This window comes from Lynx canadensis, chromosome A2, assembly GCF_007474595.2.
Source record: "Lynx canadensis isolate LIC74 chromosome A2, mLynCan4.pri.v2, whole genome shotgun sequence".
NCBI classification, from domain to species: domain Eukaryota; kingdom Metazoa; phylum Chordata; class Mammalia; order Carnivora; family Felidae; genus Lynx; species Lynx canadensis.
In genome coordinates, this window is record NC_044304.2 from 8,425,200 (window position 1) to 8,443,854 (window position 18,655).

An 18,655-nucleotide genomic window follows, 5' to 3' on the forward strand; every position below is an offset into this window, starting at 1 on the left:
GGCCTCTCCAAAGTGGTGACATTTGAGCAGAAGAAGTGAAGGCATCACCATGCAGGCATCTTTTGGAAATGTGACTGCTGGAAGGGACCGCTGGTGCAAGGGTCCTGAGGTGGGAGTGTGTTTGGGTGCTCAACAAATACTGGTTGAGTGTCTGACTCTTGATTTCGGTTGGGGGTCATGATCTCACAGTTCGTGGGTTTGAGCCCTGAGTCGGGCTCTGTGCTGGCAGCACGGAGCCTGCTTGGGATTCTTTGTCTCTCTCCCTCTGCTCCCCCTCCGCACCCCCCCCATGCTCTCTTTCTCTCTCAAAATAAATAAATAAGAAATACATGTGGAAGGATCTAGGAGCAGGGGGAGCAGCGCAATCCTAGGAGAGTGGCTTGGTCTCTCTGAACCTTGAGTTTCCTTATCTATACAATGGGTCTACACATTTCCACCCCAAGCCGGTGGCAGTGAGGACTAAATGGGATTGTGTTTGGCACAGTGCCTAGCATGGAGTGAGCCCTCGAGAAACAGAAGACATTATGAACAACAGCTTCTGCCTGTTTTCAGGAAGGGGAAGCTAGACACGAGGGGGCTGGCATAGTGGGGGCTGCCCAGATAGGCGGGTGCAGGGGGAAGGGGGCAGCGGCTCTCTCCCGGAGACACACAAGTACAGAGTTGTGTGTTCTGATTTTTAGATGGCCGTGAGAGTCAGGACGGATCTAGGGGACTCCCTAGATTAAGGAAAGGCAGAGTTTTTCTTTCATAACCGTCGCGAGCCCTTCGGGGCAACTCCGTTTCTTACAAGATCCCACCCTTCGTTTAGATGGGAAACTGAGGCACAGAGGGGCCGGGACCTGAGAACTCCAGACAGGAGTTGAGAAGGGGTCTACACACTGGACAGCCAGTGATGGGGGAGTCCACTGGGGCGGGGGCCTCCGGACGGGGTCAGCTGCCTCCCTCCACCTCAACCCCATGAAGCAGACAAGAGACTCAGGGAAGGACAGAAACGACAGAGACACGGAGTGAGAGAAACAGTGACCTAGAAAGGTGAAACAGAGACCCAGAGATGGAGAGACAGGGGAACAGACAGAGAGAGACAGTGAGGCTGGCAGATTCGGAGACAAAGACATAAAAAGACTGGGCGAGGTAGAGACGGACCTAGAGACAGAGAAAGAGACACCGACACGGACTAGAATCGGAGGGACAGGGCAGAGCCAGAGAGGGTCGCCCCCTAGGGAGACCCCGGGCTGCCCCGTCTGGGGACGCGCCAAGAGCTCCCCCACTCCGCCCCCGTCGTGCCTGGGCAGTGACTTCAGAGGCCCCGCGGATTCTATAAATGGCCAAACGGCCGAGGGCCGGGGCGGGGCGGAGCCGAGTGAGTCAGCGCTTCGCGTCACCGCCGGCCGGATCCCGCCGGGCCCCGCTCCCGCCCTCGCCCCTCCCGGGCCGCCAGGGGGCGCCAGCCGCCTGCTCCGCCGAGGCGCGCGTTCCCCGCCGTGCGCCGCAGAGACCCGGGGCCCGCCCCGGGCCGCTCAGCGTGGGCAGGATCCTGGAATCCGCGCGTTCGAATCCTGGCTGCGTCGCCCTCGTGCTGTGTAAGGCCAGGCGGGCGGCGTCACCTCTCGATGCCGCGTACAGACCCCACGTCGGAAGGCTGTTGTGAGGCATGAGTGAACAGACCGAGTGCATTTAGGATTATACCAGGGGCTAATTGTGGGCTCGTTTTATGTATTTTAGCTTATTGGTTTAGACCAGTGGTTCTCAAACAGGAAAGATCTGCCTTCCCTCTCCCGTCTCCCTGCTGGGACATTTGGCAATGTCCGGAGACGTTGCTGTTTGTCAAGACTAAGGGGGTGCTACTGGCATCTGGTAGGTAGAGGCCGGAGATGCCGCCTCAATTACGGTAAGGCCCAGGAGAGACTCTGGCCGAGAAGAATTATCCAGCCCTGTTGTCCACAGTGCCGGGGTTGAGGAACCTTGACTTAGCGCGATGGCATTAGGGGCAGGGGCCTGGGGTCAAATTCTGCTCTGCCACTGCCACTGGGTGACACTCGGAAAGGGATTCCACACCCCATGCCTCAGTTTCCCCATCTGTAAAGTGTGTATAATAACAGCATCTGGGGGCGACTGGGTGGCTCAGTCGGTTGAGTGTCTGACTCTGGATTTGGGCTCAGGTCATGATCTGACTGTTGATGAGATAAAGCCCCGCGTGGGGTTGTGCACTGACGGCGGGGACCTACTCCGAATTCTCTCTCCTTCGCTCTCTGCCCCTCCTCCACTCGTGCACGGGCAAGCGCTCTCCCTCTCTCCCTCTCTCAAAATAATAAGGGCGCCTGGGTGGCTCAGTCAGTTAGCGCCCGACTTCGGCTCAGGTCATGATCTCACGGTTTGTGAGTTCAAGCCCCATGTCTGGCTCTGTGCTGACAGCTCAGAGCCTGGAGCCTGCTTCGGATTCTGTCTCCCTCTCTCTCTGCCCCTCCCCTGCCCGCACCCTGTCTATCTCTCTCTCAAAAATAAATAAACATTAAAAATTTTTTTAAAAAATAAAATAAATAAATTCACTTAAAAAAAGTAACAGCATCCCTTTCTAAGGGCGTTGTCAGGCACGAGTTGGTACATGTACAGTCCTTGTAACAGGGCCTGACATAAGAGCCACTGTCATATCAGCATATCACAGCCGTGCCCTTAGCATGTGGCCAGCAAATTGCACGTCCCATCAGTATATGGCAGATATTGCTGACATCATCCAAGTGTCACTAACGTGGCCTTGCCATAAGTGGCATGATGTGGTCAATGTCATCCTCCTCTGTGGTCCCCGGGGGTGAGATCTGGCCAGATGGGGCTGTTTACGCGGGATCCCTCCAGGCCGGCCTGGCTGGGACAAGGAAACCTGCTAACACAGACACCCCACGGCCAAGGCAACCGGCAGGTAGATGGGGAGGGTAAAATCCAGGATCTCTGCTCCCCCAGATCCTTCCGAGGGACCGGAGGGGACGGAAGTGGGGTGCCAGACGCTCAGGGGAAAAACTGGCCTCATCCTGAGTCCTTTCCTGTGCCAGGCACTCCACACCGGGCATGGACTGTCCATTGGTCCATTTCACAGATGTGGCAACAGAGGCTCAGCTACAGACCGTTGGCGTCTGGAGCTAAACCCAGGGTGGTGCTCACTAAGCTACCGTGGGCTGCGGTCTTGCCTCAAGACCGGAGACAGACAAGGAGAGGTGACCTCAGTGACAGACACGGAGAGACTAGGTGACCCTGCCAGAGGTCCAAAGAACAGTGGAGGGTAGGGAAGGATGGGGAAAGCTTGATCTCTTATGACCAAGCCCCCCCCCCCAATAATAACCCAAGCCGCCCCCCTAGGTGGAAACAATGACACAATCGGCTCCCAATACCAAGGCCCTGACATCACGTGGGGGGGGAGAGGGGGGTGGCCGAGGTGGGGGGTGCCCCGCCCCTTGGCAGGCCCCTGCGGCCAATGGGACGGCCTTGGAAGAGGCCCGGGCCGCCTCCGGAGCTTCAAAAACGTGTGAGGAGGGAAGAAGGGGCTGCAGACGGAGCCTTAAGCTGCTGCCTCAGTCCTCAGTGCCTCTGCCCACCACCAGCCAGCATGTCTTCTGCTCACTTCAACCGGGGCCCCGCCTATGGGTTGTCGGCTGAGGTCAAGAACAAGGTAGGCCCCCCCCCACACCCCGGCTCATACACCCCGGCAGGCCAACGGCCCCATGGGGTTCTGGTCTATCCCATGTGACTTGCGACCAGAGGGGACAAAAGGACAAATATGGGGTACGGCCCGCCTTCCTCCCCATCCTGAGCATCCCAGAGCCCTCAGCGACTGTTGGGGTGGGGCGTGTAAAATGGGGGGCATGCAGGCAACCATATAGGTAAACTGAGGAGGTCAGTCCCTGGTGAAGACCCCGCTTGATCAGAGCCTCCTGTTAACCTGTCCCCTGTTCCTTTTATGTTGGGGGGCGGGGGGCTGGGAAAGGACTTGATCTTCCTTGCACCCACCATCTCAAAAAGCAAGTGGGGAGTGGTTGAGAGCTGGGATGGTGGGGAAGGGAGACCCAGAAAGTGTGGGAGATCCTGAAGGGGGGGGGGGGCAGAGACAGCTGGGGAGGTCAGAGAGGGAGCATTAGGGACACGACGGACGTGTCCTCGTTTTGGGTTGGGAGAACATGCACACACCACCTTCATGCTATGGATGGGTAAACTGAGGTTCAGAGAGGAGGGGTAAGTAGCTAGGGTTCTAAATAAGGGAGCTGCAGAGCTAGGATCCTGGCCTCCCCCCCCCCACACACCCCCGAATGGGGGTTCAGCTTCTGCAGGGCAGTGAACTTGAAGTCCCCAACTCACTGGAATGCTCCCGTGAGCGTTGCCAGGGGAGAAGTCCCAGCCCCATTTGACAGAGGGGAACACTGAGGCTCGGGGTGGCTTGTCCCAGTGTACAGCGAGGACGCGGAGAGCTGGAATAGGATCCAGGGTCGGGGGATCCTGGCTGCTGGAGGAGGGGGCTGGTGGGGGGGCGGGTGCGCGGGCCGGGAGCGATCCCAGCGCCGCCCCCCTCCCCCCCAGCGCCGGCCCCAGAGCCGCGAGAAGCCGCCGCGCCTTATAAGGCGGCCTCGGGGAGCCCGGCCCGCGGGGCCGCGCTATATAAGGGCCGGTTTGCTTTATAAAGCCGGGCTGGTGGGGAGGGGGGCGGCAGGGCCGGGGCCAGGTGAGGGGCCGCCCCCTCCCACCTCCTCCTCCCCCAGGAGAAGGGCCAGCTCCGTCCCCCAGAGTCCTGGAGCCTGTCGGGGCTGGGGCTGAGGGTTCTGGAGAAACGGAGGGGCGCAACGTGGGGAGGGGGGCAGAGGGCGAGGGACGGAGAGGGACGGAGATTCTGGGAGCCCAGAGACTTGAGAGGGACGGATGGGGAGGGTGAGCCACGAGCGAGATAAGACCGAGACAGGGATGGGGAGGCCGAGAGAGGAGCCGGACGAGCCCCACCCCCACCAGAGGCAGGGAACCTGGAGTCGGAGACCAGCCGCGAGGCAGGGATGGCCCCACCAGGAGCCCCACCCCCAGCCAGACGCGGAGGGATGGGGACAGGAAGACAGGGCCGAGGAAAGACAGACAGGGCTGGAGAGAGAGACAGAGGTCACGGGGATGGGGAGAGGGAGGAATACGGCCACACGCAGGGGGCCAGGAGTAAGACAGAGACAAGCTCCCGGCCGCTCCACTCGGAGCTGGAGCCCAGGAGATGAGGGCCTGAAGAGACACTGAGGCAGGCATGCAAGACAGGACAGTCCCCTGCAAGGCAATACTCAGGGCACCTCCTTAGGGCTCCTCCTCCCCTGCCTGGGGGCCCAGGCTTCCAGCAGGGGGGGACGGGCAGGGCCCCCGGGAAGCTAAGCCCCAAGTTTGGCCTGGAGGGGGAACCGAGAGGCCAGGCACCGCCCCGCCCCCGGCTCTGAGTACCCCCCCGCTCTCCACCCCCCGCCTTGTCCGCGTTCTCTGGTGCCAAACCTCAGAATGTCCGGAATGGCCCCCTGGGCAGGTGCCACCTCAGCCCTGGCCCTCAGCCCACTTCAACCCCCCCCCCCCCCCCCCCCCCCCATGGACGCTGGGGCAGAATTGCCTTAGTTGGGAAGGGGCTGAAGAAGATCAGGCCCAGGGAATATCAGATGGGGTCACCGCTTCCTCTGCGCCCCCCACCCCCAGCTGGCCCAGAAGTACGACCACCAGCGGGAGCAGGAGCTTCGAGAATGGATCGAGGGGGTGACAGGGCGCCGCATCGGCAACAACTTCATGGACGGCCTCAAAGATGGCATCATTCTTTGCGAGTGAGTGGAGCAGACTCTGCCTTGGGCTGCCCTCAACCTGGGCGTTCATCCCCGCCCCTCAACCCCTCAACCGACTAGGGGCTCCGAGCCGGGTCAGGCACTTTATATCCGAGACCTGGGAACAGTGGTGGCAAATAAGCATTGTGCCCATTTAACAGGAAAGAAAACTGAGGCTCAGGTAAAACGCATGGCCCCAAGTCCCATACTGTTCCAACAGAAGTGACTCCAGAATCTAGGAAGGCAGGGCGGGCCCATTTATGGCCTCCAAGAGTTCCGAGTTCCAAGAAAGAGAGATCGTGGCCACAGGGCAACAGGCAATGATGGCTGTCCACCACTGGCTTGACACGAGAGATATACCACAGTCATTTAAGTAGGTCCCCATCTTCTACTCTTCTCAGAACTTAAATCATCGAGAGAAATGAAAGCCCACGCAGCTCCCAAGCTTTGATTCCAGATTCCACGGCAACGTTAATGCTGGCTAGGGCCCTGAGCCCGGGGGGGGTCCTGTCTGCATCTCTGAGTCTGACCCAGGGCAGGGTGACCATGGTGGCCAGAGAATGCTCTTGAGAAGCTTCCCGAAGGTGCAGGCTTACCAAGATCTAGGTGCTGGAAAGGTGGCAGGGTGGGGAGATCCTGTTCTGTCGTATCCACTCGGGACAAGGAATAGGGGACACCTTGGTGTCCCAGCTCGGACAGGGTTGCTTGGACATTAAAGAGTGCCAAGCCCACCCCCCACACCTCCCCCCATTCAGTCCTTCATGCCGCGAGAATTTATGGAGCACCTGCTGCGTGCCAGGTCTAGGCACTGGGGATAATGAACAAAACAGACTTGACTTTGAGTTCACGTAGAGCTTTCGTCCTAGTGAGGGCAGATCGATCAAATAATCAATGAGATAATCACATAACATACTTGCCGAGGGTGGGAAGTGCCGTGGAGAAAAGTCTGGTGGGGAAGGACGGGGGGCCGGGGTGGGGAAAAGGGTGGCTGCTTTGTACAGAATGGCCTGGAAGGTCTTTCTGAAGAGGTAACATTTGAGAGGAATCTTGGATGAAGTGAGGGAGGGACCTGGGAGGGCGTCTGAGGGGAGAGTGGGTCAGGCAGGGGGGCAGCCGTGCAAAGGCCCTGAGGTGGGAGTGAGCGAGTGTAGTGTGTTTAAGGAACAACCAGGAGAGATATGAGGAGGTGGAGGGAGTTAGCTGGGCGGAGCGGGGCGGGGGGGGGGGCACATTTTCAGTCATGCTAAGTATTAGGATCTTTATTCTGAAGGGAAACCATGGGACAGCTTTGAGTTGGGAAGTAACTAGAATTATTGTTGAAAAGACCATTCGAGCTACAAGATGAAGGGTCGGGAGGAGACACGGTGGAAGCTGGGAGCCCCAGGGAGGCCCCTGCAAAGAGCCCAGGAGAGAGATGTGGGCGGCTTGGAGCAGGGTGGGAGTGGCAAGGAGCTGTGGGCTTCTAGATGTCTTTGGAAGGCAGAGCCAAAGGACTTGCTGAGTGCTTGGGTGTGTGGACGGGAGAAAAGGATAGGAGAGTCAAAGGCAAGTCTGAGGGCTTTGCCCAAGCACCTGGAAGGCTGTGTTTACTGAGCCTGGGAAGATGGAAGGGGCTGAGTTGGGGGAAGTGGGTGTCAGGAGGCAGGGGTGGGTGCACTGGATTTGAGATAGCATGTAGGGAGCTGGATTGGGGAGTGAGGGGCCCGGCTGCACGGAGACACTGGGGAGCTGTTGGCGTATCGGTGGCATTTGCGGTCAAGAGACTGGAGGAGATCAAGGGGGTGAGTGTGGCCAGGAAGGGAAGTCCGAGGCCCAGGCTGCAGGCTTTCCACAGTGCAGATGCCTGGAGAGGACCAGCAGCCCGAAAGGTGGTTGCCAGGGAGACAAGGTCACAGCAGGGGACTCCTGCAAGCCTGGGATAAGGGGACTTTCTGCTAGAGACCCCAGCCCAGCTCCCGATTTCCCATCTCAGTCCTGCCCGGGTGTGCGGGGTGGATCAGGGGGGCCGCAGCTGAGCTGGTTGCCGTGGGAACCCGCGACATCGCCCACTGGCTGTCACCCTGACCCCTGGTCCCGCGGGGCTGGGCGTACCTTCCTCGCTGCCTTCCCCGGCTCCTTGTAGGTTCATCAATAAACTCCAGCCGGGCTCCGTGAAGAAGGTCAACGAGTCGACCCAAAACTGGCACCAGGTGAGCCCAGCCTCTTTTCTGTACTCTTTCAACCCCTGGCCCACACCGCCCCTCGGCCCTCCCCCCGCCCCAACCCTGCCTCCCTCCACTGACTGGCGCCTGCTCCCCTCCAGCTGGAAAACATCGGCAACTTCATCAAGGCCATCACCAAGTATGGGGTGAAGCCCCACGACATTTTCGAGGCCAACGACCTGTTTGAGAACACCAACCACACCCAGGTGCAGTCTACCCTCCTGGCCCTGGCCAGCATGGTGAGTGAGGCTGAAGGGTGGGCGTGGGGCGGGTGGGCTGTGGAGGGTGTGGGCTGGGATGCGAGTGGGGGCCACTCGTGCCCCCGGGGCCCAGCATGGGTGGGAGGGGGGAGCAGGTGCTAACTGGGGACGGTGCCTGGAGGCTCCCTTGTCAGTCCCTGCTCCCTTGGCCCTCCCCAGGCCAAGACGAAAGGGAATAAAGTGAACGTAGGGGTGAAGTACGCGGAGAAGCAGGAACGGAGATTTGAGCCAGAGAAGCTACGAGAAGGGAGGAACATCATCGGGCTTCAGGTACTGCCCCTTCTTCACCGGGGGGGGTCTTGCTGCTGAGCTGGGCGGGGAGGTCAAGGAGGCCAGGAGGGCACCCCGGTCCCGGCAGGCTTTGGGGCACAGGCTGTTTGGCCCTACCTCGGATGTATGCCGGGCACTGTGCTTGGCGTCCAGCGGCTCCGAGCGGTGGGTGCTGTTGTTACACCCTTTATCCAGATGAGGAAACCGGGGCCTGGAGAAGCCGGCTCACTTACCGCGATTGCCCGCGTGATACGTGGCCGCGCTGGGGCTCGAACCCTGGAAGCCAGGCCCCGGGGCTCGGAGCCACCTACAGGCCACGTGACCTGCCTTTTCTGGGCCTCAGAGTCCAGTCCGGAGCCTGACAATGGAAGCGGGTGCCTCGGCAGAGGGCGAGCCAGGGTCCGCCGACACGCTGTGTCCCGTGGCCCCGGGTGAGGCTCTGTGACCTTCGGGCTGATTCTCCTTCCTAGATGGGCACGAACAAGTTTGCCAGCCAGCAGGGCATGACGGCCTACGGCACCCGGCGCCACCTGTACGACCCCAAGCTGGGCACGGACCAGCCCCTGGACCAGGCTACCATCAGCCTGCAGATGGGCAGCAACAAGGGGGCCAGCCAGGTGCGTGGGGGGGGGGGGGGGGGGGGCCGCGGGCTGGGCCGCTGGGGTGGCCCCTGCCCTGCTGGGTGCCCGCGGTCTGACGGGCTGCGCCCTCTGCAGGCCGGGATGACCGCACCCGGGACCAAGCGACAGATCTTCGAGCCGGGGCTGGGCATGGAGCATTGCGACACGCTCAACGTCAGCCTGCAGATGGGCAGCAACAAGGGGGCCTCGCAGCGGGGCATGACGGTGTACGGGCTGCCGCGCCAGGTCTATGACCCCAAGTACTGCCTGACGCCCGAGTACCCGGAGCTGGGCGAGCCTGCCCACAACCACCACCCGCACAACTACTACAACTCGGCCTAGGGCCCTGGGGCCCCCCGCCCCCCCCCCCCCCCGCCCCGCCCCGCCTTCCCCCCAGGGAGGCTGCCTGCTGCTAACGGCAGGGGCCGCGCCGCCCCCGTCGACCCCTCCCCCTGCATGGCGTCCCCCCCGCCCCCCGCCGTCGGCACCTGCCCACAGGGTTAGCATTTGGTGGGGGAGGGGGGCAAACTGGGGGGCTTGCGGGGGAGGGGAGGGGGCCCTCCTCCCTGGAGCGCCGCGGGACCCAACACCGAGCCGGGTGTTCCCAACAGCACCCAGAGGACGCACTGAGCAAGGCTACCCCGGCTGTCATTCCCTCCCCCCTCACAAGTGGGTCCCCCCAGGACAAGAAGTCCCCCCCCCAAGCAAAACCCCCAGAGCCCAGGCTCGGCCTGCCCCCACCCCATTCCCACAGTGGGAGCAAACTGCATGCCCAGAGACCCAGCGGACACACGCGGTTTGGTTTGCAGCGACAGGCATACGTGGATGTGACAGCGGCGTTTGTAACGCGAGCACTTTCTTTTTCTATTTCACTGGAGCACAATAAACGGCTGTAAAATCATGGACTCGGGGCTGCTCTTTGCTGGAGCCCGCGTGTCTCTTGCACCCGTGCAAACAGCCTTGCTCGGATCGGTTCCGCGTCCCGCATACGCGTCTGCAGGGGCACAACGCTCACACCGTCAGATGCGCACACGGAGCGCGCGGCCACTTGGCGGGCCCCGGGACAGGCACTCACACGCAGAATCCGTGCCCTACTTTGTGTGTGTGGAGCACACACACTCCCCTTGCACAGATGCACACGTGCGGCACACACTCCCACTCAGGACACGTAAACGCACACCCTCACACATAATATCCACGCGCACGTGCTGGGCCCCCGTGTGCCTTTCTGGGAAGTCTGCGGGGTGGGGGGGGGTGGTGGTGTAAAAGTGCCCAAGCGCCGGGACAGGCTAGATGGGGTGTGAATCACACAGTTCTGCTTCTCACACGCTGACTGACTCGGGGCAAGTCACTTGCCCTCCCTAGGCCTGTTTTCCCAACACGAAAATGAGGTCAGAGAGCCTCCTGGGGACATGGGGAAGCTGAAATGACACCCCCGGACGGGGGAAGGCATTTGGCACTGACCAATGAATGTGGTCCAGCCAGGTTCCGGAGGTCCCCGTGGGCAGGCCGGACCCTTCAGCCCCGGATTGTGGGGAGGTGGGAGGGGACAAGGCAGTGGGGCAGGATGGGCACTTGGGGGGCGCGGGGCAAGGGCCCTTTGTAGACTGGCACGGGGCAGGGGAGTAGCTGTTCTGTGCGCCGCCCTGTGCGCCCGCCCTGTGCGCCCAGCTCGCTCTCTGCCCTCTTCTGAGGGCTGACTCCCGAGCCTGGCCTGCCAGCCCAGGGCCCTCGGAGTCTGTGGACAGCCCCCACCTCTCCACGTTTCAGAGGGGCCCCTGTCCTCCCAGTGATGTGAGCGCCAGCAGTCCTGCCTGGAAGGCACCACCTGTCAGAGTTCCAAGGGGAGGGTGCGGCCGTGTGGGGGTGGGGGTGGCAGGTGGTTACAGAATGGTGGTGTCCCCTTCCTTACGCACAGCAGGGGATGAAGCTGGAACACGGGGACCTGCGGAGACACACCAGAAGACCCGCGTGCACGGACGCACACAGCCCCTGGGGCCTCGTAAAAGGGATTCCAGGCGCTCTTGGCCTGGCTAGTACAAGTCCTGCTCCCCCAGGGCCAGCACAGGGGGAGCTATGCCGAGGAGGATCCATGCCTGGCCCAGGGCCCTGCCTCCTCGAGAAAACAGTACCATATTAGCACTTGGCCTGTGTGACTGGGGTGGGCGGGCCCTGGAAGCCGGAGGAATGAGCCCCCTTTCTGCTGGACCCCAGAGGGCACCCCCCGCCCAGGCACCTGTCCACCGCTCGCCCGTGCCCACTGGCTCCCGCCTGGGACCTTGGAGGGGGGAGGCGAGAGCACCACAGGACGGGCAGGGCAGGGTGGGCTTCCAGGTGGGAGTGGGGGAACATGCCAGACCCAGTGGCCGGGCCTGGTGGCTAGCTCAGCATCCCCCCTCGGCTGTCCCACACCCCTTAGTGCCCTGAGTGGGTCCCAGAGTCACTTAAACCGTGCCAGGCACTGTGCTAGGCCCCTCCAGTCTCAGCATGGCCCTGGAACGTTCTAGCGTCCTTTCTGCCGTACCAACGAGGAATGCAAAGCACAGGCCACCTGCTGCCCAGGCTCAAAGCCGGGTGCGGGTGCTGATGGGCCCCAAGCTCCACACCTGTAAGACCATCTGAGGGCACCGTCCATCAGCAAGGTCCAGACGCATTTTTTCCAAAACCAAGCAATTCACTCAATTCTGACACGACCTGGAGACAGACAGCATTGGATCTCCCAGGATAAGGGTTCAGTCTTAGGAGGCCGTCCCTCTCCTTTAGGGCCAATTCCAAGTCCAGGTTATGACCTGTGCTTCTGACCGACCAGTGATAATCAGGGATTCCCAAGACCACCTCTTCCGATTTCGTTAATTTACTAGACTGGCTCACAGAACTCAAGAGAAGCATTGCGTTTTCCTAGATTACCGGTTTATTAGAAAAGAATATAAATCAGGAGGCGCTCGATGGAGCCGTGTACGGGCCCAAGTCGGGAGAAGGGGCACCCCACTCCCCCAGCACTTCCGTGCTTCCGTGGGTTCACCGACCCCCCAAGCTTGTCAAATCTTGTTGAAGTTGTTATACAGCTTAATCTGTAGCCCCCCTTTCCCTTCCTCAGAGGTTGTGGGTGTTACCGAGGGTCCCACTCAGTAATCACGGACCTTCCGGTGACCAGCCCCATCCTGAGGCTGATCTGGGGCCCCACAGCGATCGACATGAACGTAGGTGTGATCAAAACGGGCTCTGTTGGCAAAAGATGCTGCCATTCAGGAAATTCCAAGGGGTTGAGGAGCTGTGCCAGGAACTAGAGATAGGGACCAAAATGTATTACACCGCACCAGCATCGGCCCCACCTCGTCTTCAGAGACCCCCTCACCACCCTCGGAAAAAGGTCCCTTTCCCGGACCCTTACTCCTCCACAATGCTGTCACCCCTGCAGCCCTGGAAGCAGAGAGCTGTTCTCTCAGCCTGGACCCTGGACTCTTAGGCGGTCAGACCCTGGGCTGTGACGCCAGGCCTCCCAGGTTCAAGGCCCAACTCTGCAGCTTTCCGGCTGTGGGACGTTAGGCCGGTGACTTGCCATCTCTGGCCCAATTCCTCACCTGTGAGCCTGGGGCACCTACCTCACAGGCACCTTTCAGGGGGGTGGGGTGGGGGGGCAGGGCAGGCAAGCCTGAGAGCAGCTTCTGGCACAGGGTGGCCCTTGAGTATCACTTCTTCTTTCGGACCGCCCCCCAGGAAGCCTTCTCTGGTCACCCCGGGCTCCACTGGCCCCACTTTCTGTTGTGCCTGTAAATGCCTGGCCAGGTGTCTGTGGGTTCATCCGTGTGCCTCGGGCCCAGCACGGCCACGGTTTCACCCCGAATGCCTGTTGCATGGACAAAACAGACAGTTTGAAGGACTGACCAAACCCCATTTCCAATGGCCCGCCAGGCCACCTCTGAGTGCTTCAGTCTCCCCCTCTCCCTCACTGAACCCCTGGGCCTGACCCAGAACCCAGGAAATCACAAAGAAGCAGGAGTTTGCATCAGCTGCTTTATTTAGGGGCTCGTGACCGACGGCGACCCCCAGCCCAGCCCCTTCCTCCTCTACAAAAGCAACTAAACAGGAAAAGGGGCTGCCTGTGGGACTGTGGCTTTGAATCCCAGGCCACAGGCCTAGGGAGGCAGGGGAGGGGCGGGGGACAGTCCAGTTCACACGGTGCTGGTGAGATGGGTGAGGAGGCTGGAGAGTCCCCTGGCAGCCTCTGCTGGGCTCGTCCTTGCCCAGAACGTCAGGACGTGGGCCCCGAGGAGGAGCAAGCAAGTTCAAGGCTTTCAGAGCCAAGGGAAGCACTTCAGGCCCCCGGGGGGGGCCCAACAACCCCGCCTCAACTCCAGTCCGTGCCCACAGGCACGCTGCCACGGCCACACTCGCACCCACACCCACTCCATACACGCAGAGGGCTGTGAAGGCCCTGGACCCACACCGCGGACCCTGGAATGTCTCTGGATTGGCACCCAGCGGGGCAGGTCCACGGCAGGCAGGGTTGCCGCGGGAGTGGGTCCTCTGCATCGCTACTGGTTGGCTGCCTCGCAGGCATCTATCCAATCGCTGTACACGTCCACCGGTTCTGACAGATCTGGGCCGCTGAGGTCAAGGGCAACTGGTGGCATCGGGCCCCTTCCCTGTACTCACCCCTCTCACCGGTGTCAGCCGGATCCCCGCAGCGAACCCTACCCAAGTCAGCAGGTGGCGCCTTGTCCCCGCCCCAGGGAGGTCACGGCCCACAAAAGCGTAAGCAGGAGGGCCAGAGGAGCAAAGTCTGGATCCAGTCCCCTCGCCCCTGGCCAGGTGCCCTAGAGCAGCCCACCCGGGGCAGGGGAGCCCTGACTGCCCCCACCCCTCCCCACCCACCCCACTTCCCCGCAAGAGCCTGGTTTCCCAAGGATACATGTGATGGGCGTCTGGAACTCCTCTAGGCACACGGTACACGAGATGACTCCGGTGTTGCGGGCCCGGTCCCTGGAACAGGAGGAGGAGGGGCTGGTGAGTAAAGGAGGCCGCGTCTATGGGTGACGATCGCCCTAAGTGGGAGGGCCTGGGGCAGAAAGGATGGTGGGAGCAGGGAAGCTGCCTCCCGACTCTGGGAGGAGAGGGGAGGCCCCGTCCCCCACTCACATTTTCACGTCACAAGACTTCTCGTGGTTGCAGAAGGGGCAGGTGAACTGGGTCTCTAAGGTGCCTGTCATCTTCTTCTTGGGGGGTGGCTTCCGTTTGGACTTTCTGCGCCCCATGTCTGTAGGAGGGCAAACCTGCGGTGGCGGTGGGGGACAGGAGTCAGCAACCCAGGGGACCCACAGAGCCCTCCAGCTCGATGCTCTAGGGGGCAGGCTGGGAAGAAGGCTCCGCCTCTGAGGGATGAGGCTCCCAGTCCCCAGGTAGGCGGCGGATCCAGGCACACTCTGGGCGGGGGATGGGGGCAGGCTCTGGCAACAGGTGGCCCGAGTTCTAATCGTGGCCCTCCACTTGCTGGGTGGCCCCGGGCAGGTGACTTAAGCTCTCTGTGCCTCAGTGTTCTGTCAGTAAAACAGAGATGAGGCTGCTACCCACACGGGGGTCTGTGCGGCTGCCATGACAAACGGTACACGGAGTGCCGAGCACGGGACCTGGCCCACCCATCCTCAGCACCCAGGCAGGACGCCACTGTTCCTGGTGAGGATGACGCAAGAGGCTCTGACGGACCAGCTGCGCGGGGATGGGCACAGCCTAAGTGCCCAGAAGCCGGCGCTTTTAGGAGCAGCTACTCCTCTCGTCAAAGGGACACAAAAGGGACACCTAGGAGGAATGACACTCAAGGGATAGGAGAGATCCTCCAGAGAAGCCCCCTGGGCTAACTCTCCACACACAAGGGGCTGGTGGGCAGAGATGGGGGGACAAGCATTTCCGGTCCTTGCCACATACCACGACCGAAGACAGGTGTCTGAGGGCCCCGGCCAGCGCTGGGGGACCACATGGGGCAGGGGGTGGCGAGGGGCAGGCTAAACAGGGAGCGGGGGCAGGGGAAAGGGTCTGGATGGATCCTGGGTGGGAGGGTGGGCAGTGGGGAGACAAAGGATGAAATCACTGCCTTTCTAGGGCATCGAGGAGTACAGGTCGGAGGTGTGGATACAGATGAAGTCAGAACCACGCCAGGGCTGTTCAGGGTGGAGGGATGGCGGGCGGTGAGAGAGTCTCAGAGTGTGGCCAGAGAAGGAGGGACCGGGATGACTCCTAAGGTGGTGGGGGATGGACAGGGTGGGTAGGGGGAGAAGGTGGCATCATCCTCTGATGCCTAACGCACAGGAAGAACAAGATGCTGGGAGAAGATGATGGGCTCAAGCGGCAGAGAAACATCTAGGGACAGGTGTCTTGGAGACAGGGGCCTCCCACGCCAGGCACTGAGCTCAGGGTTCTAGGATCACCGTCCCCAGGCACTCTCCCCTCTCCCTGTCCCCCCTACACTCCACCTGTGTGGCTCTTCCTCCGTGACACAGGAATAAAGACCAGAATTCTAGAAGAGCTGCCTGCATTCCCGGTCTTCATTTCCTCCCATTCTCCCTCTACCCCCCCACCATACTGCTCCCCCCAGGGGGCAGTTCCCCGCCTCCTCAGGGCACTGGACGCGCTGGTCCGTCCTCCCACCCTTCCCACGCGGCTCTCAGGACCCTGCACTCTGCCCCGGCCTCACTGGCGGGGCCTTGCAGTTTCTGCTGCTGCTTTCCCCCCGGCCCCGGCCCGGACTTCCGTGATGATACACGAGCCCACGAGCTCAATCTTTGGGCTCCTCTCCATTTGCTCTCACCTCCGTGGAGACCTCGCCCAGCCTCAGGGCTTCAAATGCCTCCTCTACACTGAGGCTTCCCGATCTGCCACCCTCAACGGTTCCTCTCCGCTGCAGACTGGCTGCAGTCTACCTGCCTCGGCTACACCCTCACCGGATGCGAACCCACTTTTTCAACATAACCCGTCCAAAACCCAAGCTGCTGACACCTCAACAGGCCCCTTCCGTCTTCCCCAGCTCAGCAGATAGCAAACCCATCTTTGCACAAACCTTGGACTCCCCCTCGATTCCTTCCACTCCCTCTCACATCCCTTATCGGACCCTGATCCTGCGGCTTTACCTCTAAAAGACATCCAGAATCTGCCCGCTTCTCTTCTCGCCAGAGCCAAAACCGTAGTCCGAGTCCCCAGTCCTGGTCATTTTCAAAACAGCCTCCCTATGGCTCTCCCTGCACCTCCTACCCTGTCCACCTCCCTCCAAATGTACATTCCACGATGGCAGGGACTTGTGTCTTTTCTTTGTATCCCCAGCGCCTACAACTGCTGGTGGCACAGAGCTGGCGCTCGACAAATGTTTACTCAATGAACGAATGAACCAATGCCAGGCCCTCCGCGAACCACGGCAATGCTGCACTCAAGGCAGGCAAAGTGTCTGCTTTTGTGGAACTGCTGGTAGCCGACGGCAGACACTTAACAACTTAATAAGAGAGATCATTTCCGTTACCAGTAAGTGCTATGAGATGAATCAATCAGGGCTAAGGGAATACTTCCGGAATGGGGCAACTTCACCTAGGAGCGGGGTGGGAAGGACCCTCTGGGTAAAAGTCATTTAAACTGAGGCCTGAATGATGAGAGAAGGCGACAGTGCAAAACAGTCCAGACTGATGGAAACTTAGCAACTGCAAAGGCTCAGAGGCAGAAGCAGCTCCCCCCCTCCCACCCCCCGAAAGAGCAAGAAGATTGGTACAGCTGAAGCTCAGGGAGCAATGGGGAGAAAGAGTCTGAGATGGGACCTCAGGGGAAAGCAGCCAGAACCCCCCCCCCCCCCCCGGAAATGTAGCCAGTTCTATAGCCCCTGCCTCACCTGCTCCGGGGAGTGTTCTGTTTTCCCGAAGCCTGGCCCTGGGTACCACCTGTTAACAGAATCACTTGAGGGATGCTCAAAAATGCAGATTTCTGAACCTCATTTCAGATCTGCCCCTAGCGGAATGCAGTGTTGGGGGGGTGCACGATTTACCCACTGCTGAATCCCCATACCAGGCACGGTGCCTGGTATGCATTAAGCGCTCAGTAACTACTTGTTGAACGAACAGATAAGGCTCCCGAACCAGAAAGTATGGATGGGCTCCAGAATCTCATTTTATCCGGCGTCTACGGCACCCCCAATCGCACACCAGAAAGGGGGTCTAGCCTGTACACAAAGCTCCAGGGGCCCTGCCTGCCCTATGGCGACCTAAGTCCAAGCGCGCCAAAGGGGCCTGGAAAAGGGATCGGCTCCCAACCTTCAAAAGGCGGAGGGCCGGCGGTCCCTCCAAGCTCACCGAGGCTTCGGCGTCGCCTCCCGCCCTCCGCCTGCGGGAGCCAGGCCTCCGAGCGGCCGCGCTTAGAGGGCTGGGGTCCGGGGGAGTCAAGCTCCCCGGCCGGCCACCCCCCCAGCCCCGGGGTCCTCGACGCCTCCTCCAGGATCCCGTGACCCCCCCCCCCCCCCCCCAGTAGAAGATCGCCTAACCCGGCCTGGCCCCAACGCCCGCCCCTGCGAACAGTCACCTACACTCGCCTCCCCTCGTTGCGACGGCCTCGTTCACCCGGGAGACAGTGGCTTCCGGCTCCAGCCGGAAGCGGAACCCCCTCTCCTCCTCTAACCTGCGGCCGGTAACGCCCCGCGGGGAGACCCCGCCTTCTCCCGCTTCTTTTCGGTGCACATGCGTACTCGCACACCCTACCGGGCGGCGGGGTCGCAGTGCGCCTGCGCGAGGGGGCTGGCGCCGTGGCCTGAGGCGGTGCGCGCCGCCGCTTCTGAGGAGTTGTCGCGGTGCAGGCGGTTCAGCGACGGTGGGCTGGGCCGGACCGGCGTTGGAAAGGCATCCTCGCTCTAGGCCGCAGCGTCTGCACGTGTCGTGTCTCCCAGTTCAAGCCTCAGCCCCTCGCAGCCCGCCCGGATCTCCCCAGCTGCGGACACGTTCAAAAGATTTCCGTGCTAAGGAATTGCAAATAGCAGTACGGCTGAATCGTGGTGATGGGGGAGATTGTAGGACGCTCTTCTCAAACGTTAATAAGAGCCTGCGGATCTGATTAAAATTCAGGTCTGATCCATTAGGTCAGGGGTGTGGTCTCAAAGGCTGCATTTCTAACTAGCTCCCCGGTGACGTCCGTGCCGCTGGTCCGCGGACCGCACTGAGCGCCGAAATTATAATAGAAGAGATTGCACAGGCAAACAAGGGCCAGATCACGTGGTCTCGTGGGCACCTTAAGGACTCTGTTGGAGTCGGGCGAGGAGAGAATAAGGCTTTACAGTTCCCACAGTTTAGGGGAGAGGCTGGACATAAACATAAAAGGCTCAATTACTACACCCTTCAGCTCAGCAGAGGAGAACGTATGGATCTCAGAGCATATGATGATGGAGGGGGCTGCCAAGCTAGTCTGAGGGGTTAGCGAAGGCTTCTCCAGGAGGCTGCCGCTCAGGTTGAAATCGAAGGCTGAGCCGGAGTTACACAGAA

The 18,655-nt window shown here is 61.0% G+C and overlaps 2 protein-coding genes across 7 annotated transcripts; one reads left to right on the forward strand and one right to left on the reverse strand.

Annotated features, from left to right (window-relative positions):
* Nucleotides 1-3,515: 3,515 nt before the first annotated feature.
* Nucleotides 3,516-10,063, forward strand: CNN1 (calponin 1). 2 transcript variants are annotated; one of them, XM_030301029.1, is made up of 7 exons: nt 3,516-3,658; nt 5,689-5,810; nt 7,930-7,996; nt 8,110-8,247; nt 8,428-8,538; nt 9,009-9,155; nt 9,255-10,063. In XM_030301029.1, the coding sequence occupies exons 1-7, from the start codon at nt 3,596-3,598 to the stop codon at nt 9,498-9,500; spliced, it is 894 nt and encodes a 297-aa protein (XP_030156889.1). In that variant the 5' UTR covers nt 3,516-3,595; the 3' UTR covers nt 9,501-10,063. The 2 variants fall into 2 exon arrangements, with proteins under 2 accessions (XP_030156889.1, XP_030156896.1); XM_030301036.1 differs by lacking the exon at nt 3,516-3,658 and adding an exon at nt 4,687-4,702.
* A 3,095-nt stretch (nt 10,064-13,158) lies between these two features.
* On the reverse strand, nt 13,159-17,796 carry ELOF1 (elongation factor 1 homolog). Of its 5 annotated transcripts, none has more exons than XM_030301082.1 (5): nt 17,710-17,771; nt 17,023-17,071; nt 14,298-14,431; nt 14,071-14,141; nt 13,159-13,758 (listed from the first exon to the last, which is right to left on the reverse strand). In XM_030301082.1, exons 3-5 carry the CDS (start codon nt 14,411-14,413, stop codon nt 13,694-13,696), a joined length of 252 nt encoding a protein of 83 aa, XP_030156942.1. In that variant the 5' UTR covers nt 14,414-14,431; nt 17,023-17,071; nt 17,710-17,771; the 3' UTR covers nt 13,159-13,693. The 5 variants fall into 5 exon arrangements, with proteins under 5 accessions (XP_030156942.1, XP_030156932.1, XP_030156906.1 ...); XM_030301072.1 differs by having other exon boundaries at nt 17,706-17,724; XM_030301046.1 differs by lacking the exon at nt 17,023-17,071 and having other exon boundaries at nt 17,710-17,796.
* Nucleotides 17,797-18,655: the final 859 nt, after the last annotated feature.